Raw genomic sequence first — 26,116 nt, forward strand, 5'->3', positions numbered from 1 at the left:
GAAGGAAAGAATTGGTTTCAATAATGTGGTTTTGAATCTCAGAGTCTGGTAATTAGGTAATCAAAGGATTTTTAAGTGACATACTTGCTTAAAACTTGCTATTGCTCACTTTTCTCAGAGAGCTTAGACTTCAGTAACCTTTTCAGATTAAGAATACAATGTATTTACCTATGCAAATTTAAAACACTACTTTTCAGTGAAGAACTAATCAGGAGAAGCAAGCATTTAAGATGTTTAGACATTTTCTTTTCTTTGCTTTTATTGTCATTGGAAGAACTTATTTTGCAGAAACAGTATACTATATCAATTTTAAATGTTTTGATTGTCTTTGGCTTGGCTGAATTACTTTCTCTGCATTTTTGGGTAAAATGGAATAGGATAGAATTCCTGGTAGGAATTTGTTCACATTAATATGGCTCATCAGGGACATTATATTTAATTGGAGATCCTGCAGTATAGTAGCAGGAGGCTGAAGAGAATTATTTAGCATTAGCAATGGCTCGTCTGGGAGTTGTGCACTAATCAAGGCGCTGGAGTGTTAGCAGTGGGGATGATGGGAATTATGACGATTATGACATGTAAGCATGTCTGTGTGCGAACTGGACAGGCAATGAGTTAATCAAGAAGTATATTAAATGGCTCCCATGTTGATTCATTATTATCTATCGTAGTGCCTGTCAGGTTGTGTATTTAAAAAATACAATTATTGCTGAATTCAGTATGTGTATGAGATGAATTTAGCCATCATTCTTTGCTTTTGAATAAAGTAACAAGTTACCTCATACATATAAAAATAGAAAATTGTGTCATCTGTGCCAACCATGTGATTTGTGTTTTAAAGAACAATATCTCATTTTTAAAAACACATTAGAGTAAATCTTTGATTTCAGATTCATTTAAAAATTTGTTTGCTTTGCCCTTTCATATACTCATTGTAAATATTCTTTGGCTTATTTTATACTGCATAAAGGATTTGGCTTCAAAAATAAAATTTATGCGACTTTATTTTTTGAGATGAGAAAATAATTCCAGTGTTTCAGAGAGAAATTAATATTTAACATGTGAAGCTACAGACCAATCAAAGCATGAATCTTTCCACCATCAAAATGCTCCAAAATCTGAGGGTGAGGTGGAAATCTCCTTTGCTATAGCAGGTGGTCTTTTTGTGTCAGGTGGAACCATTTTGTGTCCAGAATGGTTAGAGCCATATGTCAGGAAACTCTCAGTTAAAAATTCTAGAAATGTACATATTTTGGGGAAATGTAACTAATAAATTGAATTCCTTCTAGAAAATAACTTGAAATGCAGCATAAATCCATGAGCAAACTAGATTAAATCTGTAGGCAAATTTACAGTTACCATATAGATGAACACAGTTTTTTAAAATTATTGTAAGTACTACCACATTTAATCAAACTTTCTACCAAACTGTGACCTTCATGTATTAACTTAATTAAAACAGTATTATGGGTAATAAAGTGTTAACCTGTGGGTGGTGGTTATTGAAACCCATTATCTGTGGAGTCAGTATTAGTGGTCAGCAGCATCAGAAGTTAACTTGCAACCAAGGACCCTCCCATGGGTGCTGTGAGCTCAGCAGGTTAAATTGTCAAAAACCAGCAAAGCTGCTTAAAAGACTGATAGTTTGAGCCCCCTGGAGTTAAAGGTGATCTAGTCATTCCAGTTAGGAAGGTGTATTACTGACTTTATCAGTCAGGCAAAAGTTATATTTGGACAGGAAAAAAAGGATTTATTATCAGTATCTTCATGCATGAGTTATCTTGTATGTGTTCATGGGTCTTTCTATTTAACTTGAATAAAAACCTTCCAACTTTTTTTAATCTATGGAAAGTGATTTGTGAATGTTTTCCTTTATAAAATAGAAGGGGATGTCCCAAGACCTTCTGAAGTTTTTGTTAGTAAGAACTTTGTCCTTTTACTTACGCTAAAATTTTAAATTAAGAACAAATAGTGGCTGGGCGTCGTGGCTCATGCCTGTAATCCTAGCACTCTGGGAGGCCGAGGTGGGTGGATCATTTGAGCTCAGGAGTTCGAGACCAGCCTGAGCAAGAGCGAGACCCGGTCTCTACTAAAAGTAGAAAGAAATGATTTGGACAACTAAAAATATACATAGAAGGGAGGCTGAGGCAGGAGGATGCTTGAGCCCAGGAGTTTGAGGTTGCCGTGAGCTAGGCTGATGCCACGGCACCCTAGCCTGGGCAACAGAGTGAGACTCTGTCTCAAAAAAAAAAAAAAAAAGGAACAAAGTGAAATATTTTGAACATATATTTGGTTTTGTTTATTTTAAAATTTCTGGTGAATTTAAACAACATATTTTAAAGGGAACTTATGTATTTCAATGTAATTAGTGCCTGGTGGTATAAAGTACCTAATCATGGATTTATTTTTCTCTAAGCATCTATTTAAGAAGGATTGGAAATACTGTCTTACTGAAAAGGCATACATTTAATAAAAGATGTGAAAATACACCTTAACTTTATTCTGATGTTCCAGTGTTTATGAGGCCATGACTTATATCTTTACAGCCACACTCATTTCAACTTCTTTGGAAGGAAAGGACATGATCATTCTAAGTAATATCTATCACTTATTTAGTATCTATGATGTACTAGAAAAGCACATAATTATGTAAGGGGAGTAGTAGCATCACCATTTTAAATTGAGAAAATTGGGGCTCTAAGATATAAAATGGGTTGTCAAAGATCATTTAGTTGGTAAGTAGTGAGCTAAGATTTGAATTATGCGAGACTCCTAAGTTGTATTCTTTCCATTGTGTATAGTACTTTCCATACTAAGTATAAGAAAAAGTTTCCTTCCTCCCCAAAAGAAAGTGAAGTTTGTTACTTTGAAGGCTGTTTTTGTGTCTGTTGTGGGACAGTTACTATGGTAGGTGCTGGAATTAGAAGAGTGACCCGAAGCAATATGATTTCTGCTCTCATGGCACTTAGAGTTCAGTGGTAGAGACAGATAAAAAGTAATAAAACATATAAATCAATAATTACAAATTGTGTTAAGTGTTACAAGGGAAACAAGTTGTTGAGAGATAATCCTGGGAGACTCTTCATTAATAGGGTGGTCAGGGAATTTCTCTCTAAGGGGGTAAAATGTAAGCTGAGATTGATGGATGCGAGGAAGTCAGCTACCAGCTAGGCAGTCAGCTAGGTACACAGGATGACATGTGCAAAGGCCCTGAGCCATTTGTCATCTTCTGTTATCAACAATCTACTAAGAGTTCTTGCTAAGGTTACCAGGAACTTTCTCATGTTAAATCTAATGGACATTTTCCAGTCCTCTTCTATTTGACTTTTTAGCAGTGTTTGACACTGGCTGTTACCCTTCCTCCAATACTCTCATCCTCTGGCTTTGGTGACGTATTAATCTTCTGGTTTTCTTTGTACTTCTGTGGCTTTCTTCTGTGTTCTTGAGGCTTCATTGGTAGGCTGTTTAAAAAAAAATTTTTTTTTTCACTTTCTATCCCCTTTCCCTGAAGGATCTCATTTTCTTTCACTTCTATTTCTGTGGTTGTAATGAACTCTAGACTCCTAAATCTGTTTTCTCTCTCTGACATTTCTACTTGGATGTTTTAAAACTACCTCAAACCCCACATGACACACACTGAATGTTGATCCTCCTGGTTTCCTTATGTCTGAATCCTGTTGCAGAGGAACAGGAATTTATCTTCATCAGTATTCTCTCTCATTTCTCATTTCTAATCCATGAGCAGGACCTTTTCATAACTAACTTTGGGAATCTAGTCACATCTCTTCATGTAGTTATTACTTACGAAGATCTTTTTAAATCCTTTTTCTAGAGAATCTTCTAATCTTTCAGACTGTTTGATAAAATTAATTTCATCTGGAGCAACTTATCTGGCGTGAACTATTATTTCAGTTATTTGTTTTTTGGTTGTTTTCTTAGCATTAGATTTCATAATGTGTTTGGAATCTTGGTCTGTGGGCTCTTTTTTTGGTGAAAGTTTAAAATGTTTGTTCTTGTTTCTGTTCCTCCTTCGTCTTCTCCCTACCTCTGGATTCTCATCCTTTCCCATATGCTTTCTTTCGTGGTTTCTCTTGTATCTCTGCCAACGCACCCCCCCCCCCCCACACACTCTCACTTCTCCCTGACCAGTTTTGTGGTTTCCCACACTTGGCATTTGGATTCCTAACCTATATCCAGGCCTTATGATGATGGTTTGGACACATGAGAGATTAGTCCCAGCAGCTGGTTCAGATTTTGACCCTGAAGCCATGTTTCTGCCTAAGTCCACAGTCCCCAGGAGCTGTAGTCCAGACAATGCTTGGTGGCCTCCTTTTCAGTCCTGAAGCAGCTCCTCCTCAGCTTGGTTTTAACCTGTGACCCTGGCTCTCTTCCCAATCTCCTACAAAACATTCTGTACTTTGCCTTTGGCACTTCCTGCTTTTGGAGGAACCAGGTTGTGGTTAGTATTGTTATGGATCTTTCTTCTGTTTTGAGTTTGTGAAATGTTTACCATTTATTTTTGATTATCTGTCTTTCTGGTTTTCTTTTTTGGATTTTATTGTAATTTCTATGCATTCAAAAGCAGAAAGAGCTTTTGAGGTATGAACTCACTATGCCATCCTTTTTTTGTACTAAATTTATTTAAGTCTACAAAGACCAGAGAAAAATGCCAAATCTCAAAATTATGTTTTTGCTCAATTTCAAGCATCAGTTACCCACTTGATGTCTGACTTGTTTGTTCTGTGGAGATTGGGTCTTGCTCTTTGCCTGAGCTAGAGTGCAGTGGCGTCATCATAGCTCACTACAACCTCAAACTCCTGGGCTCAACTGATCCTCCCACTTTGGCCTCCCAAAGTGCTAGGATTACAGGCATTGAGCCACCTTGCCCAGCTGGAAATACCTTATTTTGTAGATAACTGAGTGTTTAGTTGCTTCCAAGTCTTCCTGTGAATCAGTGACATATTAGTTTAGTTTCCAAGTTTGTACTGTATTCCCCAGATGGATATTAGATATTTTAGTAAAGGGGCCTTTATAATTAAATACAGGAAAGTATCTTCAACGAACTATTCTAATTAAGTGTTTTGGGTCCCTAGACTGCACTGAGGAAACTCAGCTGGGATGTTCTACATGCGGTAGGGGAGTTTAGTTACAAAACTACACAACCTATTTGTGAAAATTTCATGTAATTTTTCTTTTCATTAAATGTTTCTACATGCCAATTTTTTTTTTTTTTTTTTTTTTTTGTTGAGACAGAGTCTCACTTTGTTGCCCAGGCTAGAGTGAGTGCCGTGGCGTCAGCTTAGCTCACAGCAACCTCAAACTCCTGGGCTCAAGCGATCCTACTGCCTCAGCCTCCCGAGTAGCTGGGACTACAGGCATGCGCCACTATGCCCGGCTAATTTTTTCTATATAGATTTTTAGGTGTCCATATAATGTCTTTCTATTTTTAGTAGAGACGGGGTCTCGCTCAGGCTGGTCTCGAACTCCTGACCTTGAGCAATCCACCCGCCTCGGCCTCCCAGAGTGCTAGGATTACAGGCGTGAGCCACCGCGCCCGGCCTACATGCCAATTTTTTTACACTTAAAAAATTTATTTTCAGTTGTGGTAAAATATACATAACATAAAATTTATGATTTTAAACCATTTATTAACGAAAGATCATGAGCTCTGCGGAGGAAAAGGGAGAGCTTTATTTTCTATAAAAACAACAATCTGCAGATTGGGGAGGCACAGCCTTCATTTTGAGTGAAAGGGTACAAAAAAAGGGTTTGGCTCAAGTAGGGAAAATTCACACTTTGGTTCTCAATCATGTCTGTTTATGCAAACAAAGGAGTCAAGCTTGTTCAGTTCTTATTGGTTGATACAGTCGAGCCCTGATTGGGCGGCTTCCCAAGTCCCAAACCAGAAGTACCTCTGTCAGATGTAGAGGGAGAGAGAGAGAGAGAGAGAGAGAGAGAGAGAGAGAGAATATATGTGTGTGTTTGGCTGCAGTTTTTCTTGGCTCAAGGACCTAAAGCAGGATATTTGTGAAGAACTGCCTTTTCTAAGAACAAAGGGCGCGTGACCGCTCTTCTCTGATCCCACCATGGCTCCTTGGATCTGTTATCTAAATTTGGGCATCTCTATTAGCCATGGGAGTCCATCTCCTCTGGAGACCTTGCGGTCTTATTTGCCGTATCATTTCACACATTCTTAAGTGTGCAGTTCAGTGGCATTAAGTACATTCACATTGTTTTGCAAGATGAAAAGTTCTGGAGATGGATGGTGGTGATGGTTCCACATATAAATTTTAAAATGATATGCTTTTTTTTTTTTTTTTGCAGTATTTTAAAGTGTTGGAAAAGACGTATCTGTATTTTATTAGCTTGAGTTGTATGGGGTTGTAGGGAATGACAGATACTCAACTTTAACGAATACAAATAGAGTACTTACTATGTGAAGATGCCCCATGACTTTTGACCTAGGCAAATGTGATTCCTTTACTAGTGTGGCTTCCAGTACAGTGGTAGAAGCAGACATTTTGTAACTATATACAGTTGTGATATGTAGTGCAATGGAAAATTATAGGGGTTTTGTAAGTGTGGAACAGGAGGATCTGAGTCAGTCTGAGGGGATCAGGGAAAGTGTTTTTTTTTTTTTTTTTTTTTGAAATTTCAGAATATTACGGAGGTACAAACGTTTTGGTTACATAAATTGCTTTTGTACCATTTGAGCCAAAGTTATAAGTATGCCCATCACCCAGATAGTGTGCACTGTACCCATTAGGTGTGAATTTACTGATCCCCCCTCCCCCCACCTGCTTTATTTCTGATGAATTTCCATATGTGCACGTAAGTGTTGATCCATTAGGGAAAGCTTTTTTGAGGAAGTAACACTTAAGCAGAGACCTGAAGGGGGACAGGAGTTAGGTGAAGTGTGGGACTGGGAGAAGAAAGTACTAGGGTGGAATAGAGGTTGGTAATTTTGAGAAAATTAGATAGGACCAGTATATCTTTAAACAAGGGGCCCATAGTACTGCTTACAGTGTTCACCTATATGTAGTAGTGTTTGGTTTTTTAATTTAAGAAATTGTCCTACAGTAGAATTGACTTTTTTTTCCTTTTGTATACTTATGTGAATTTTAACACATGTATAGATTGTGTGACTACTATAATAGCACACCTGGGACACAGAGCAAGTTCCATTACCTCTCAGACTTCCTTGTGTATCCCTTTGCAGTCACATCCTCCCTTACCCTGTCCCTGGCAGCCACTGATGTATTTCCCATCACGATAGCATTATCATTTCCACACACTGTATAACTTTTTGATACTGGCTACTTTCACTCAGCATAATGCTTTTGTGATTCATCCAAACTGTTGTGTGTATCAATAGTTTGTTCTTTTTTATTACTGAGTAGTATTGCACTGCATGGTTGTAAAGTTTATTTATCCATTTACCCACGGAAGGAATTTTGAGTTTTTCCTAGCTTTTGACAATTATGAGTAGAAGTGTTCTAAACATTTGTGTAAAGATTTTTGTGTGAATATAAGTTTCTTTTTCTCTAGGGTAAATAATTAGGAGTGGGATTGCTAGGTCATATGGTAAACATGTGTATCCCTTTGCAGCCAGACTTTTCCAGAGTTGCTGTATCATTCTGCATTCCTACTGGAATACATGAGAGTTGTAGTGGTTCTGCATCCACTCCAACAGTTAGTATTGTCAGTATTTTTAACTATTCTAATAATGTAGTGATATTTCATTGTGGCTTTAATTTGCATTTCCCTAATGGATAATGATGTTGACCATCTTCTCATATGCTTATATGCTATTTGCCATCTGATGTATTCTTTTCAGTGAACAAGTTTTGCCTGTTTTTTTTTTTTTTTTGTTAAAGAGACAGGGCTTTGCTTTGTCACTTAGGCTGGAGTGCAGTGCCACAATCATAGCTCACTGTAACCTTGATCTCTTGGACTCAAGTGATCCCCCTGCCTCAGCCTCCTGAGTAGCTGGGACTCTAGGTGTGTGCTACCATGACCAGCTAATTTTTCTTCATTTTTTGGTAGAGACGAGGTCTTGCTGTGTTGCTCATGCTAGTCTCGAACTCCTGGCCTTAAGTGATCCTCCCACCAGCCTCCCAAAGTGCTGGGATTACAGTTTTTCTTTTGGTGAGGCATATGTTTTTCTCTAGTTCTTTCTCTTCAGAGAGCCAGCTGCCACCTCTAATAAGGTAGAGTTTTTCTACCTTGTGCTGTCCAGATGTTCCTTTTAATTTGAATACATTTATTTACTCTTTTACACAAAAGAGGCATGCCTACAGCTGCACCAAGTATTCTTTCCTGAGCCAGCCAGACATTTGGATTTGGAGAAAATTTAGCATTTGAAATAAAAGACAAGCAGCTTGTAAGCCTTTATTAAACCATTTATTTTTTTTCCTTGCCCATTGCTGTTGCCAGGTGTAGGGTGTCTTTTTATCCATCTTTACAGTATATCCTGTCACAAATCTGTTTCCAAAAATTAAAGGACTAATTCATCCTGAAATCTGTGAGATGAAATGAGCCTTGCTAGAGACTAGGGTCTATGTGCCCTGGTCCTTCTATGAAGCCGGTAAGCTTGCTGAAGTCATGCATGCTTGGGCTTTCATCTAATGATCAGCTGATGGCCCGGCATAGTGCATCGGGCTCCCTATAAGGGGAATTGCCAAGGGGCATTGCCACAGGAGATGGGTCATGCTTCAATTTAGCAGGTAATTTGATCTCCCCTGACACATTTATGTGTTTTCCTGCTTTTTGGATTCTCAATTTCCATGTTACATGGGGCTTTAGTTCCAAGGAAGGCAGGAGGTGATATATAGATACCTTTCTTGGTCTCAATCCTGATATCCTTGCTATGTTTATCTGAATGTGGTTCTCGTATATTCTCTAAACTAAGTCCCCAAAGAAGGACTTCTGTTCCTCTGTTCCTAGTAGCTGGATGGTAGGCAGGGAGCAGCAGGTGAATTCAATGAATGGCACAATCACTTTGGATCTTTAACTCTTTAGGTAATTATTTATTAGGCTTGGAATAGGAAGAAATAAATTGTTTTTTGAGCTCCTTCAAAGGACAGCATTTCTTCTGTCTTTGGGTATAGAAGAATTTCGGGGGGTGAGATGGAGAGAAAGAAGGATACTTATTTATGTATTTATTTTTTGAGACAGGATCTTGCTCTGTTCCCTGGACTAGAGTACAGTGGCATCATCATAGCTCACTGCAAACTCCTAGGCTCAAGTAATCCTCTTGCCTCAGCTTCCTGAGTAGCTGAGACCACAGGTGCATGCCACTGTGCCCAGATAATTTTTCTATTTTTAATAGAGATGGAGTCTTGCTCTTCCTCAGGCTGGTCTCAACTCCTGACCTCAAGCAATCCTCCCACCTCTGCCTCCCAGAGTGCTAGGATTACAGGCATGAGCCACTGTGCCCAGCCTATTTTTGAAGAGAACATATAAATACTTTAGATATTTTTGATGTCTGCAAGTTTCACCCCTTTGCTCATTGAGAATGACTGTGATAAGGAAAACTCCTTGAGTTCCTTAACTGCTTTTGGTGACTGTCTTTAAAATCTGGGAGTTAGCTACAGATTCCTGTAGACTAGCAGGAATCTTTAGGAGTGAGGGAGCATTTGGGTGATTGATTTTATTGCTGTTTGTAATATTCGTCAGAAGCTTTTTGGTGAGAAGCTAACCAGCCATAGACTGTAAATCAAGGGTATTGGATAATGTGGGAAATGGAATCTCAGGTTAGAAAGCCAGCTTTTGGAGTTCGTAGCAATGCCGTGGTATCTGGTAGAATGGATAATATGAGAAAGATACTCGTACCATTAAGATGCACGAATAGAGGAATGGCTTAATAATTTAGGAATGGTATGATGACTTTAACATACTCATTTTTATATCATATTAGATGTTCACTAGATTTGTTTTTCATGACAGTCTTAAAAATAAGTTTTTAACTGTTTTAATAGTAATTAAAAATAAGTTTTAACTGTTTCATTTTAGACAACTACATCATTGTTTATAATACTTGACTTTTAAATTAAAATAAATATACACATGCTATGTTTCCTGTGTTAAGGAATGAAAATTTTAAAAAAGTCCTGACTTCTAATTAAGGCTGTTGAGATGAGCCAGACTTCATCTTCCTGCCCCAAATTCCCAGGGAAGAGAAAAAGTTAAAAAGAAAAAATCAAAAGAAAAACAACAAACCATAATTTGAATGGAAAATGGGAAGGTGTACTCTTGGGATCCTGGAAACAGTGAGGAATTGTGAAAGATAGATAGCTGATGGGTTGATTCAGTGGGAAACCCCAGTCTGAAACACAGACAGAAAAGGATGGCTGCAAACAGTGGGAGCAGCTCCAGAGGAGAGGGACTCCTCCACTCTCGAGTCTGTGGGTAAGAGAATGGTTGATACACTGGGAGAGCCACATCTTGGAATTCTTTGGTAGTTAAAAAGAATGAGGTAGATTTTTCTATATTGACGGAGAACATCTCTAAGACATATTAAAGATTAAAAACGAACTTGTAAAATCACACGTATGGCATAATGATACTACTAATGTTTAAAAAAATCCCACCTCATTTTATATTTTTATAGTTACATATGTAAAAGCATAAAGAAGGGGTTCTTGACAGTGGTACTATTGATATTGTACGTTAGATAATTCTTTGTTGTTGCCAGCTGTCCTGTGCATTTATAGGATTTTTAGCAGCATCCCTGGCCCCTTACCCACTAAATACCAGTAGTGTCCCCCAAGCTCCCAGTTGTGACAACCAAAACTGTCTCCAGACATTACCTACTGTGTCCTGGGGGACAAAATATTTCCCAGTTGGAATCCCCTGGCATATACGAAGGTCTAAGAATGCGCACTCACCAGATAAGTGATTATTGGAGAGAGAAATTGTAATAAGGACAAAGGTACAGTAGGTGAGTTGTCAGCTTTATTTTGAATCAGAACAGTGTTTAGGTATTACATATGTTTACATATAACTAAAACAAAACAAAAGATACCTTTGCTTCTTTATAATATATCTGTTCTATTAAATTTAAGAATGGTTAATGCTTGGAAGAAGAATAGCTCACAAACAGGAAAATATGCCCAAACTCATTAATAACTAGGGAAATGCAAATTTAAAAAACATAAAAATTATTTTTCTCCATTAGATTAATAAAGTTAGAAAGATTAACCATGTTCAGAGATGGTGTGGGGAAATTCATCTCTAGTAGGAGTGTAAGTTGACATAAGCTTTTAAATGTGTAATTTGCAATATTTGTACTTTTAAATATTTTTCTTACAGAAATGTACATGTGTATATAGATTGGCATGTTTAGGGAAACTTTTTGCAGCTTGCAATACCTGCCATTTAGAAATCATGTCCAATATTAGGAGAATGGCTAAGGCAGTTACGGTTCATCCAGATTACTAGGAATATTGAGTAGCAGTTAAAAATTATCAGGTAGAACTCTCAAAAAATACTGAGTTTTAAAGCAAGTTGCAAAATAATATGTGGTGTGATTCAGTTTATGCTAAGAAAAATCTTAAATATAAGATAAAACTGCACTTTTATGTCCACGTATTTGTATGAAAATGCTCAGTTAAGTCTGGAAGGACACATGCAAAACTGATAATAGTTGGATAATATTAGGGGTTGGGGAGTAATGGTTATCTGTTATCTGTACTGCTTAAAGTTTTTTTCTTTTTAACCAAACTAGTGTATTTATACATTACTTGGGTAATTAAAATAAAATTTAAAATTTTAAGAATATCTAAATGACTCATTTTTATGCATAACGTCATCAGTTATGACATTGAGCTATGATAGCTGCTGGAGGGGCTATAGTCCTGCTTTGAGATCTCATGACTTTTAGTAGCTATTCATATTTTATTGGAACTGACATTTAGCTATTCATATGGTTTGGAAACACTTTTTAAAAAATACTGATTTCAGTGGACATTATTTCTTGTTTCTATTCCTAGAATTTCACTGTCATTATTTCAGAAATCTGTATTCAGAAATATGATATATCTGTGTGTTAAGTCTTCACTAAAATCTTAAATGCACATCTGATAGCTTTCACTTTAATAAGTGGAAAATGATCTTAATGATTGCAAGCTAAGCTGAGCACACATTCTCATTGGTATTTTCTTGTTTCCTCTTTTCCTTTACCACCCTGTTACGGTTTTTCTTAGGCAGTACTATTTATATGTTTTTTTCCTATATAACTAAGCTCTTTAAATGTATACTTTCACTATTGCTTGTCAATAATTGGCTGGAAATTGTGATGGATCTATATAGGTTTTTTTGTGTGTTTTTTATTATGATAATATATATATATAACATAAAATTTACCATTTTATTCATTTTATTTTATTTTCAAAGCAGGGTCTTGCTATGTTGTTGTAGCTGGACTCGAATTCCTGGGCCTAAGTGATCCTCCCACCTCAGCCTTCTGATTAGCTGGGACTACAGGCACACACCACCACAACCAGCTATTTTATTCATTTTTAAGTATACAATGCAGTGGCATTAAGTACTTTCACGGTGTTATGCAACAATTACTACTATACATTTTCCAGAACTTTTCCCCTGAATCTGTACATATTTTATATTAATAGAATCTTTTTCTGTGTTGTCTTTTGTCTTCATGGCTGTATGTTTGGCTGCTGAGAATGATACTATTTCATGTGAGGGGCTTCTAGTCAGGCTTGTGAACCTGGACACACATGCTCACATCTGTGAAGTATTTCTCTAAGGAGAGATGAGCTCTCTGAAAAGTCTGAAAGTTTTGTTGCAAACCTTGTGTATGTACTGAGTTTTCCCAACAATTATGGAGACAATTAAGTAAAATATCTTTGCATTCTCTAGCATGCTAGTTAAGCTATTTGAAGGGCTAACTTTCCATTTTAATCTTTCTTTTCTCACTTTGCATTCATCTTCAACCCAGGGAAGTCTGGCTTCTGTTTCCAATATTATACTAAGTTGGTCCCCAAGGTGAACCAGAGATCAGATTTGTCAAATCCCGTAGCTACTTTAAATCTCCATCTTATTTGGTCTGTCTTTAGCATGTCAACCTAAAAGAAGACACTAGAGAAAATTATCTCCATATATGTTGATTTTACTCAGAATGAGAAGAAGGATTATAATCTGGATGCACGGAATGGCAAGCTACTAGTGCATTTTGTGAAGGAAGTGTAAAAGGGAAGTTTTTATAAACAGGAAAAAAAAAAAAAAAGGAGAGGTTCACATAAGCTGCTTTGAAACAGAGTTCATTTGTTCCAGAGGCTCAAAGCCAGAGTTGTCAGTTCATTGGTGGAGATGCTATTACTGAGCAAGTGTTCTTTTGAGAGTATCTTACCTGAATTCAATTTCCAGGGAAGCCACTTATCTGCTTGCTGTCTCTAGTTTTGCATTTTCTGGACATTTCAAATAAATGGAATCATATGATATTTGGTGTTTTGTGTTTGGTTTCTTTCACTTAGCATGATGTTTTAGAGGTTGGTTCATTAATATTGTTGCATGTATCAGTAGTACATTGTTTTTGCCAAGTACTATTGTATGAATATTACACATTTTGTTTATCCATTCACCAGTTGATGGGCATTTGTGTTTCTAGTTTATTATCAATAATGCTACTATGATCATTTGCCTACATGTCTTTATATGGCAATAGATTTTCATTTCGCTTGCAAATAAACCTAAGGGTGGAATTTCTGGGTTGTATATTAACTCTGTACTTAACCTTTTAGGTACTGCCACACTGTTTTCCAAAGTAGCTGCACCATTTTACATTCTCATGAGCACTGTAGGAAGATTCAAATTTCCCCACAATTCTTGCCAGCCCTTGTTATTTCTGTCTTTTTATTTTCTTATTTATTTATTTGAGACAGAGTCTTGCTCTGTCACCCAGGCTGGAGTGTGGTGGCCCAGTCATAGCTCACTGTAACCTTGAATTCCTGGGCTAAATGATCCTTTTGCCTCTGCCTCCTCAGTAGCTGGGACTATGGGCGTGCACCACCAATGGCTGGCTGGCTTATTTATTTATTTTTAAAGAAATGGGGTCTTGCTATGTTGCCCAGGCTGGTATCTGTCTTTTGATTATTGCCATCCTAGTGGGTGCGAAGGTGGTATCTCATTGTGGTTAATGGTCTGTTTTTGAGGAGCAAAAGTTCTTAATTTTGATGAACTCTGGTTTCAAGTTTTTTTGGGGGGATGGGGGGAAGGGTGGTTTTCATTGAGGACTGCAAAACCTGCTAGACAAATTCTAAAAGAGCAGTAACACTCAAGGTTTTTTTGTTTTGATTTTTTTAATCGCTCGCTTTCTAGGAGACTGGCATCAGTGGAGTGTATCACTTTAGCTTCCTTGCCCTCTGCCTGTTTGGCTCTTTGGAGACATCAGCAGAAGATCAGAGTGTTTCTCTCCACCTTCCCCTTCCCTGCCTTGCTGCAGTTCTGACACAGGCCATGGTACTGTTGGGTCTCCCACATCCCCCCTTGCTCTAGTTATTCTTCCCACACTGTGTCCGCCCAGGACTAGGGGTGACCGTGGACTCCACTGCTAGTCCCTGGAAGCCTCACCATCCTTTGTTTGTTCCTTTAACCCTGCTTTTTGTTGTTTCTTTAAGTTTGTTTGTTGTTTTCAGTTAAATATCTGTGAATGTGTTACTTGATCCTTGGTAAATCCTGACTGATAAACTAATTTGGACAGAGAAGCATTTCTAAGGCAAGGGTTGTAAATGTTTGTATGAATGGGTGAATTTGGACTGAGATTTGCTTTTATTATACTTTTCAGGCAGGTGGGGTGGGGACATAGCTAACTCTCACACATCTGAAACTTCTTTGGTGTCCACCATCATCTTCCAGAAGAACTTAAGAGTTGTGTGTGACCAAATTGGCTTAAGTTCTTTCACACCAAAGAGAACCATTTGTGAACCTCAACACTACCTGGCATTCTTACTAGATTTCTCGAGTATTTTGCTCTTCCCTGTGCCCAGTGACCTTTTCCAGCTTGTTCCATTCTTCTTCCACTACCACTGTTTCCTCTTTCCTGACTTCTGTCAGAAGGTGATCTTGTCTCTTGCTTCACAAATAAAATAGAAACTGCCAAATTACTGAGCCTTAATTTCCACCAAATGCATTTTTATTTATTCTTGGCATCCCTCTGCTATTTAGAAGGAAAGGAACACAATACCTTCTTATCTTAGGGGGATACATTCCTATAAATACTATATTTTTTCCTATGCACATATACATACACATGATAAAGTTTAATTTATACATTAGGCATAGTACTCTTGTGCTTTGGGGCTAATATTAAATAAAGTAAGGGTGACTTAAACACAAGCAGTGGGATACCTTGACAGTGGATACGATAACCAGTGGCTCCTAAGTGACTAATAGGCAGGCAGTGTCTACAGCGTGGAGAGCCTAGGCAAAGGGATGAGTCACGTCCCAGTTTAGGATGGAGCAGGATGGAATACTGCACTATTGAAAACTTATTTCTGGAATTTTCTACATAATATTTTTGGACTATGGTTGACTGTGGGTAACTGAAACTGGAAAGCAAAACTGTGGATAAGGGTGGACTACTGTATTCCTGATCCTGTCCCTGTTTTTTTCCTCTGTAGTGGTGGCTCTAGAATTTCTGTAGAGGAGAGCTTTCAGGCAGCATAGCGATTTTAGGATAGAGGGTTTGAGGCCTTGTCTTGGAGTGCATAGCAAGCTTGCTTGTTTTCTCTCTTTAAAGCCTGGCTTGTATTTATTATGTATGTTGTGAAAGATCAGTTCTCTGCTCCCCTCTCTGCTGTCCCCGCCCCCGTTCCCCCAATATCTCTTGGCTCTGCCATGGCTTGTCAGAAACCTTTTACTATGAATTATTTCATATCTCACATGTTTTGTAACTCCTTACTTTACACATTTTCCTTCTCAAAGGCATTTGTTCAAGTTTTTCCTAAGCTAACAAATGAAAACAAGCCATTTTTCAGCTATCACTGCCTCTCCCAACCTTTACATCCTGCCATATCAGCAGTCCGTCCTGCTTCCCCCCCCTTTTCTTCCCTGCTTCACTCTGCAGTCCTTTTCACTGTTGTCTGGGCACCCACCAGCTACGTTGACATGGGTTCTGTTTGAATCCTTGGTGTCTTCCTCCCCCTCCTTCCTTCCTTTCTTGATGTGTCTCCCTCCCTTGATGCTTTTACTAAGGGGTCAGTTGTATGAGCATATAGTTCTAGTCCCACTGTTTTTCATTCTTTTGTTGTTTACTGTATCCTCCGAAATGCATCCTTGCAAGAGCAAGACTAAAGGAAGAAAAAAAAAAAAAAACAACCTTTGTTTTGGTTCCAGGATTGATTCATGATCAGTTTCCTTTTGTGGTGTGAAAATAGGATCCTAGCAAATGGACTTGGAGTTTTGCAGCCAGCAAAAACCTAGTCTCTTTTTTCCCTGCAATTTTTAATTTTTAGTTTACCACTTTCAAAATTATGTAAATTATAACTGAAGAAAAATAGTAAAGTCACTAATTCTACCATCTAAAATAATCACGAATAAATATATCTTGGTGCTACACATACAGTTTTACAAAACGGAATCAAAGTGAATATATTATTTACTGCCTTTTTTTTCCTTTCCCCCCCCCCATGGTAACTGCATAGTATATTTACTGCCTTAAAAAAATTATTCTTTGTTTTCTATGGGTCAAATTGCCTTTCTGGAAAGAATGTGCCAGAATGTTAGTCTTTTGAAACTAGTATAAGTATCTTTAGACACGTATAAAATAGGAAGATCTGTTCATCTGATCTTTCTTTCTTTTGAGATAGGGTTTTATCTGTTTGTTTGAAAATGATTTTTTTTTCCCCCGCTCTTCAAATTAAGATTGAGGGAGTTGGCTTTCCTTTCTTTAACTCTTCAGTCTTTAAGGGCAATTTTCATTTGTTAGTAATGTTTGGAGAATTTGGTTAGATTTGATGGATATTGAAGTCTGGCTGGGTTATATGAGGCATTGCTATTTTCAGGCAAGGAGGACACCTTGTCTATTTTATGTCATCCTCAGAGTGTTGTACCTAGTATCTTGCATTGGAAGGGTATCACAAGGAGAAGTATGGTTACGGTAAATAGTGCTCACTTGACGGCAGATCTTGAGTGATAGGTTTGAAAATATCTCTAGGCATGAAGAAACATTTTCCAAGCTGCTTGTTTTCCCTATCTTTCTCAATCGGTACTAGTTTAGAAGATATTGAAAAACTTTCAGACCACTGAGTTTTATCCTAAACATGTTATCTGGCTAGCACTTTTTAACACTAAGATGTAATCTATTTGATAAGGATAGGGATCAAGTGGAATATCTTTTCCAGCATATTTTAGGCATCTGACTGATACAAAATTTTCTGTTACTCCAAAGTTTTCAAATATAGGCGCAATTTTTAACTCATCTATATCCACGCATTTAAATTTATCTTTAAAAAGTTACTAAGATGATTTTTTTTTCAGTCCTGTAAGTTGACACACACACCCTTTGTTCTGCTAGTTCATTATTTAGAAAATAGTAGGTTGATAGAAGTAATAGGCTGATACAAAAATTTTTCCTCTAAAGAATTAAAAAATTAAAAATATAAAACTGTAAATGCCTGAGGAGTAAACTAATCTGTTTGAAAAACCTCTATTGGTTTTCCAAGGATTGAAAAGTTTATGAAGACTGACTGCTTTTCTTAGTAGTAAAGCTTAAAATGTTTTATTTTTCTTTTTGAAACATATAGACAGCAAATCCTGCTTACTTTAATAGTTTATCTCAGTTTAAACTTTCCATAATTGTTATGTATTTCCTTTACCATTAAAATATATAAAAAGGAATTTATATTTTTCAACATGTTGAAATTTTAGAAACATAAATATATCTAATTGGCATATGCAATATTAAGTTCTGCAGAATAGCACTTGCATTGCTTGAATGTAGTTCATTTTATATTATTAAGTCAAAGAAGACACCTCACACATTTAGTACATCAATAACAACAAAATTGAAATTGAGTTTCAAGACTTTGTTAAGCTATTCTTCCCAGGTTGACTCATAAGTGTCTGCTTGAGAACTAAGGCAGCAGAGGATTCTAATTTTTTCTTTCACATGGCTTTGCTCAGCATTTCTGCTAGAATTTGCCCTGGGTTAGACTGTGGGCTTGTTGAGATGTGAATATACGCTGCCCTCCCCTCCCCGCCCCCGAATTAAGATTTGTTTCTGAGAAATAGAAGAAAAGAAACCAACCAATCCTTTAGAAAGGGTTTGTGTTTAGCTCTTCTTTGTAAAGCCCATAAATAGTTTGACCTGCTTTTGATTTATTTGAATGTTTATTAGAACAATATTGATAAACTGATAAAATGTTAGGCTCTGAGCTAGTTCTTGGATGTTTATAAAGAGTTTGTGATAACATGGGAAAAATATCTCTTATGATAGTTAAAAAACAAAAGGATGCAAAATTATATATGTAGTATCATTATGAAAGTATATTTAGAGAGGACTGGAAGTAAAATATCAAAATACTATTAGGATTCTCTCTCGTTTTTACTTTTGATGCATGTTCATTATAGAAATTTTGGACATTAAACACACACATGCTTATGTTTATCTTTTAATTTCTTTCATGCAACCATCAGCTGCTGTATATATTGCTAAAATTAAGAAGATTTTATTTGAGTGTAATTAGTTAGATTTTTTTGCCTCAAAGGCAATGAATGATGTAATGTTGCAACTTTTTTGTACCTCAACAATAATGCCTTTTACATTTAATAATGAAAGTTACTAAATAAACTGCCATCTAAGAGTATCTGTGAGTTAATAAGCTTTTAGCACCTAACACTGGGTTAGGTGAGATTAAAAAAAGGAATTTAAGGCATAGTTTCTGTCCTCCAGAACCCATGATGTTGTGGAGGAGAGTGATAAATTGTAATGGACATAGTCTATAAAGCAGTTAAAATGAGATTGCAGGGTAGGATGTGACTGAATGCCAAAATTTGTACTAAGTACTCTCAGAGTTCAGATTGAAGGATATTCATCCAAAGCTGCAGTACTTGGGGAAGATCCAGTGGTAGAAGTGAAACTTTAAGTGCATCTTTAATAATAGGTAATATCTGAGGGAAATAAAATAGTCAGAATAAGTGTGGATTTAACTTTAAATAAAGACTTTATCCTCACCTGACTAATGTGTTATTTTTAAAGGATTAAGTATTCAATTTCTTTCTAACAGAAAAATACCACAACCACCACAACAAAATTGACAATAACCGGATCTGAAATGGGCAGAGGGCAGTGGAGGGAGGGGGCTTTCTGGCCTGAGGGCAGAAGAACAACTTGAGGTGGGGTATAAGCCAGGCAAAGATATTAATAACTATGAGTAGAGCCTTGCTTTGAATGTAGGAATACTTGGAAACCCTTTGCAAGCAGGGCTGCCTTTCCTTGCAATTGTTGTTATTAAAGGAATTACAGAGGGGTATATATTTGAGTATTTTATCTTAAGATATCACCCTGAAAATCCCTTGGGTCTGGTATATCTTTTACTTTTCAGTGAAAAGTATTAATATAATTTTTTACTGAATTGGAAAATATTGAATTGATAGAGAATTCAGAGCTTTCTAAAAGACTACCTTTTTGGTTTTGTTTTTTAGACCTCATTTAAAACAAAGTATTTAAAAAAATCATAACTGAGAACTATAACTTAGAAATACTCAAAAGTATTTACCACCTTAGACTTTTTTTTAGTGTGGGAGTGGGTCATAAATGTTCAGTTATATGTTTGTGCTCCAGTTTTATATTTCTGCCTTGTAAAAGAATTATAATCTGATTTGGGAGTTCCTTAAACTAGAAAACCATTAGGAAAAGCCATTCCAAAATATACTAATCCCTTTATCATTGTAAAAGAATAGATTCCTTTTAGAACTAAACAACTTACTCTTTTCAATATTGAATGCTTAGCCTCTATTAAGCAAAAATAAATAGATTTAAACATTGTAGAATTAGTAGTCTTAAAAATGGAGCATACATTCCTGAATTTTGAGTAGATTTATAACTTAATATACATATCAGTTCTTTAGGAATAAATGCAAAATGGACAAGGATTGAATGCAATAGTATTTAAATGAATCTCAAGATTTTCTGGTTCATGTGTTGTGATATTGAACTCTTTCGTCCTAGGCTTTAATTTGTGCCTGGGCTGACCTGATGCTGTGCAGGGACACTCACTGCATCCCTCCATTCAGTCCCTCTAATTATCCCAACTTCCTGGGGAGCTTGCTTAGAACTGGGCATGAGTGGTTGTTATTAAAATATTGGGCTACCCTGACTACATGTAACAAGGTAGTTTTTGATATCAGATTTATGTTTAGATGAACAGAATAGGAAGCTAAAGTTGTTTGCTGTGATTTTTACATAAATAGGGGGGATATTATGGAAATTATTTGGTTAGACAATGGATTAGGCTATAATAAATGAAATCATGGGTGATATAGTTCCTGAGCTTATTTGTTGCATTATTGTTTTTTTTTAGTGCAAATTCAAAAAGAGATATGACTTTATACATAAGTGAAACGATCAGATTTGCAATTTTATGTATATTTGCAAATGATGGTAATTCTTTTTGCTGGGTGCATCTGTTAATGCAGAGATTTGTCTCTTCAGGTTCATGTGAAAATGGCGGATGAGGCCGTCTGTGTTGGCCCAGCTCCCACCAGTAAAAGCTACCTCAACATGGATGCCATCATGGAAGCCATTAAGAAAACCAGGGCGCAAGCTGTGAGTCTGAATGAATCTATCTACTGCAGCTGTTTCATATGTAGTGAGCAGAAAGCTAGAGTTTGTATTTAAAAAAAAAAAAAATAAGAAAGAATGATTGAAAATGCTGTTGCAGTTAGTTCATGTCACATGAGTTAAATGTGGCCGAATTCGCTACTGGAAATCAAAGGCTTTGTAGCATCTGGCAGTGTTGGTCGCTGATCCTGCAGGTGGCTGCTGGATTCAGCTTTCACACCAGGGAGCAGTTTCAGTTCATTTCCAAATTTGCTAGGCAAAAAGAAATCCCAATTAGTTTTGAGCATTAACCCTTTCAGTGTAATAAAAGCATTAAAAAAAATTCTGTGTTATAAATAGGATCCAAAAGACCCTGTTTAAATTCAATTTTAACCATTTAAAAATTATATACACCTAGTTACACTTCCAGAAATAAAAACAGTGCACTTGGTAATTATTTTAGTTTAATGACATTAGAATGCCTGTACCTTATATGGATAATTCAATAATTCTCTCCATCCCCGGTTCTATTCAAATAGAATCCATGGAAAAAACTGATTTCTGACATCAAGAATAGTGTGCCCCCCGCTTTTTTTATTATCAGAGAACTAATTGCATACAATGTTCAAAACTATGCAGAGTTATCTCCAGAATTGGATAGAAGCAGCCAACACCAGCAATTAACCTGGAGTGCTTCAATTAGTGCTCACATTTCTTTTGAAAGAAATGTTTTAGTAAGATGCATGTTTAAATAAAAAAACTGAATTCATGAACCCATATTATAGATGTTTACAGTTTATTAGCACAGTTATTGAAGGTAAAACTCTTTTAACCTTTTAACTATAGCTTGTCAGGATACAATCTTTAGTTTAATGTTTATATGAAATGAAATTGTGGAATGAAACTCTTTTCCTGTGATGCAGTAGTTTATATTACTCTGTACCATGTTCATAAAGCTCAGTTCAGCATTTAAAAATCTCTGATAAGTAGCTATTTCTAGATTATCATATTGGTTCCTTCAGAAATTTGACTTTGTTTTTAGCTAAATTGTTTTATTAGGAATATGTTCAACCTGACTGATAGTGGAATAGCCAAATTTATTTTTGACCAGTGTATTAGTCAAAAGTAACATGATTAGAACAGGTAGCATTGAGATAATAGCAATGTGGCTTGTGGGTGAGGATAGCATAAAATAGTTGTAAATGGCTAAATTGGGGGTGAGGAAGAAGAAAAAAAAATTCAGTGTGCAAAGTAAAAGTAGAACCAAACCTCCATTTTAGTTCAATTTGACAGAAAGGGCTCATTGGGTAGTGGCTGAGTATTATTAATGCCATCAGGAATAAATGTGTTAGTTGACTGAGTACTCTGGGTTTTGGAAAGTAGCATTTCCTGGTACTACAAAGAAAGGGGAATTTAGAGTTTTTTATCCATCTTGCCAAAGGTTCCTTTAACATAATTCTTTGACTTGCCAGCCATTATGAAGTTTTCCAAATCTGCAGCCAAAGTTTAGCCTCAGAAAAAGTAGACGGAGTTATGTTGAATAGTGTGGACAAACACAGGTGAGCAGGAAGATATGTAGGTATATGGCTCCAATTATGTTCAGGACAAAGGTAGTATGTGGAAAGTAAATATAAGAGGCAGTTTATTGGAATTTGATTCTGTACTAAGAACTGTGAGTTAGAGCTGATCATTGTGTAAGAGAAGTAAACTTATTTAAGTGCTCTTGAACAATAAACACATGAATGCACTGTACATTTTGCTTATAAAGGTTTTGCAATGTGATAAAATTGAAAGTACTTTTTGCTTTCATTTCTAAGGTACATCCAGGTTATGGATTCCTTTCAGAAAACCAAGAATTTGCCAGATGTTTGGTAAGTTGGTAATGTACCAGAAACTATTAACTTATATTTCAGAAAGCAATGTAGTGGCATGGCTTTTGTAAATGTGGATAGTGATGAATCATAGAATTGTAATTGACCCAACAATTCTCTGAAAATTGTGAAAAGTGAAGAGTTTTTATTCTATAATCCAAGTCTTGATTTGAAGAGTAATTATGAAAATAAGAGTTCTAAAATCACTATTGCTTCTAATGATTGACACCTGATTTATTATTTAGTGCGTGGTCTTTGAATTTTACAATTAAAAATCTCAAATTTTTAACTCTATGTCAAGGAGTTTAGTGAGTTGTGATTTAATTGTTATACCATGAGCATAGTATGTGAAGCCAGAAGTAAGAATTTTATATTTTTCCCTTTTATTGCATATTGTGGCATGTAAGATCAAATCTTATGCCTCTGTTTTGGGAAAAGATTTTTTTTTTTTGAGACAGAGTCTCACTCTGTTGCCAGGGCGGGCTAGAGTGCCGTAGTGTCAGCCACTCACAGCAACCTCAAACTCCTGGGCTCAAGCAATCCTTCTGCCTCAGCCTTCCGAGTAGCTGGGACTACAGGCATGCGCTACCATGCTCGGCTAATTTTTTTTGTGTGTGTGTATTTTTAGTTGTCCAGCTAATTTCTTTCTCTTTTTTTGGTAGAGATGGGGTCTCGCTCTTGCTCAGGCTGGTCTCAAACTCCTGAGCTCAAATGATCTGCTTGCCTTGGCCTCCCAGAGTGCTAGGATTACAGGCGTGAGCCACTGCGCCTGGCCCCGGGAAAATATTTTTTTTTAATGATCTGAATGTCCTCTTCAAATCACCATTCTTGTTAGGTACCTTAATCTGTATTTGTTATATAATTGATTGTCCAGGTATACTTATACCTATGTTAAAGATGGTACTGAAATGTTAATTTTTAGGTACTGAAATATGATTTTGAGTAATGTTTGTAAAGTTTTTTGTTATGAGATTAATTATGCCAAGTATTAAATTATCTTAATTTATTCTGATATGTTATACTGTTTGTTTCTGTGATACATACTCACGTGTCGCCTAACGACAGGATACATTCTGAGAAATACATCCTTAGGCAATTACCATCATATATGTTGTCCCTTGTTGACCGAAATGTTATGTGGACATGACTGTACTTGTATTTTGTTCTTCCATGGATTTGAAATTATTTATGAATGTACTCATCATTTTCTAGATGAAAGTTCCACTTAAAAATGGTTGAACAAAATAAGTTGAACTTGGAACAATTCTTAAAATCATAGAATTCTAGCTTAGAATTATCTGTTTTGACCAACTTACTTTTTGGGTTAAAAACTAAGGCCTAAAAAGGTGTCTGGAGAGGGCAAATTAGGTGGAAGTATCCAAAGGTCCAGATTGACCAGGTTTTATGCAGCATATCCATATTTTCTTGTTTGTGCCTCCTCCTGTTAAATCTTCCTTGGAATTTTGACTGAGGTTCTGTCATTATAAAAGAATGATTTGACTATAATGGTTATACTTAAAAGTGTGCATATAATACGTTAAATTTAAGTTTGTATAGATGAGAGCTTGGCAAACTACAGTCTATGGGACAAATGCAGCCTGCTGCCTGTTTTTGTAAATAAGATTTTATTGAAACACAGCTATGCTCATTAATTTACATGTTGACTATAACTGCTTTTGCTCAATAGCAGACTTGAGTAGTTGTGACAAAGACCATTTCACCTGCCAAGTCTAAAATATTTACTATATTATCCTTTATAGAAAAAGTTTGGGAACTCACGATATAGATGAATATCTGAGCCTCAGGGAAGTTAAGTGATATGGCTAGTATATTCATTCATACATTTATTCAGTCATTAAAAAATGCTTATTTGTGGCCAGGTGCTGTGGCTTGTACCTGTAATCGTAGTTCTCTGGGAGGCCGAGGTGGGAGGATCGTTTGAAGGTCAGGAGTTTGAAACCAGCCTGAGTGAGACACCATCTCTACAAATAGTAGAAAAATTAGTTGGGGGCACTGGCCTGCGCCTGTAGTCCAGCCACTCTGGTAGCTGAGGCAGGAGGGTGGCTTGAGCCCAGGAGATGGAGGGTGCAGTGAGCCACTGCACTCTAGCTGGGGTGACAGAGTGAGACTGTCTCAAAGAAAAAAAAAAATGCTTATTTGTAATCTATGTCCAAGGCATTTGAGAAGGATACAAAAATGAATCAAATCTGGGTCCTGCTCACTAGGAGCTCACAGTCATGTTGTGGAAAATAAGTTAGGTACACAAATGACTTCACAGAAGAAAATACCGGGAGAGGAGGTCACATTCTCTGTAAATAAACATGAGATTATTTCCATCTGGGGTTTGACATTAGAGAAAGAGTGTAGAATGGATGACTACCTTTCTTTCTTTCTAAACTTATTTCCTTCGTTTCCCTTTATCAATGGCATGGCTCCACCGAACCTGACTATGTGCCATACCCAAGTGTGGCTGGCTCTTTTGTGTCCTGTGCTATTTGTCACTATCTTTCTCAGTGGGCACACCTGTCCTCTAGTGCCACGTTTCCACCGGCTATCTATCTTTAAAGGCACAGTTCACATGTTACCTCTACTGGGAAAGTTTTCCATATCCTTCTGGTGAGAAGTAATTTCTTTCCTCTAACTTCTTTTTTTTTTTTTTGGAGGCAGAGTGTCACTCTGTTGCACGGGCTAGAGTGCCGTGGCGTCAGCCTAGTGAACAGCAACTTCAAATTCCTGGGCTCAAGCAATCCTTCTGCCTCAGCCTCCCAAGAAGCTGGGACTACAGACATGTGCCACCATGTCCGGCTAATTTTTTCTATATATTTTTAGTTGTCCACCTAATTTCTTTCTTTCTTTCTTTCTTTCTTTCTTTCTTTTTTTTTTTTTTTAAGTAGAGATGGGGGTCTCGCTCTCGCTCAGGCTGGTCTCGAACTCCTGAGCTCAAACGATCCGCCCACCTCGGCCTCCCAGAGTGGTAGGATTACAGGTGTGAGCCACCGTGCCCTGCCCTCTAACTTCTTTTTTTAAAAGGGCACTTTTAAAGTTAAAAAAATTTCTTATTTGGTATACCACTTTCCATATTATGTTAAAATTGTTTTTGTACTTTAATTTCCTGTTAAGATAAGAGACTTGGTTACATCAGTCTGTTGTTTCCCCTTTGTCAGCAATCCTAATAGTTTCTACATGGTAAATTCAGTATATGCTTATGGAAGGATTAAATATACATTATTAAGTTATGAGTTATTATAAAACATTCAACCTGCAAGAAAACTTTCCCCCATCACAAAAAAGACTGATTTACACTAAAAGGCAGCATTGCTGTGTGTTTTTGTTGGTTATAAAAATATGCAGCTACTGATAGATACTTCCCCCCTCTGCTTTTTTTCTGTGCATCAGGATAAGATTTTTATTTGGAATATAATTTCCCTAGCATTAGAATATTTTCCCATCAGAGCATAGCATA

The 26,116-nt window shown here is 36.7% G+C and overlaps 1 protein-coding gene and 1 non-coding gene across 12 annotated transcripts in view; one reads left to right on the top strand and one right to left on the bottom strand.

Annotated features, from left to right (window-relative positions):
• Nucleotides 1-26,116, top strand: part of PCCA (propionyl-CoA carboxylase subunit alpha) — a 360,250-nt gene that overhangs the window by 30,292 nt on the left and 303,842 nt on the right. For all 11 annotated transcript variants that reach the window (XM_069467608.1, XM_069467610.1, XM_069467606.1 and 8 more), the window contains 2 exons: nt 20,675-20,788; nt 22,600-22,653. In XM_069467608.1, coding sequence (XP_069323709.1) covers nt 20,675-20,788; nt 22,600-22,653 — 168 coding nt within the window. The remainder of the gene's footprint in view (nt 1-20,674; nt 20,789-22,599; nt 22,654-26,116) is intronic.
• LOC138383087 (U7 small nuclear RNA) lies at nt 14,235-14,298 on the bottom strand. Its single transcript, XR_011233535.1, has one exon. It is a non-coding gene; the product is annotated as a U7 small nuclear RNA (small nuclear RNA).

Source organism: Eulemur rufifrons, chromosome 4 (genome assembly GCF_041146395.1).
Source record: "Eulemur rufifrons isolate Redbay chromosome 4, OSU_ERuf_1, whole genome shotgun sequence".
Taxonomy (NCBI): Eukaryota; Metazoa; Chordata; class Mammalia; order Primates; family Lemuridae; genus Eulemur; species Eulemur rufifrons.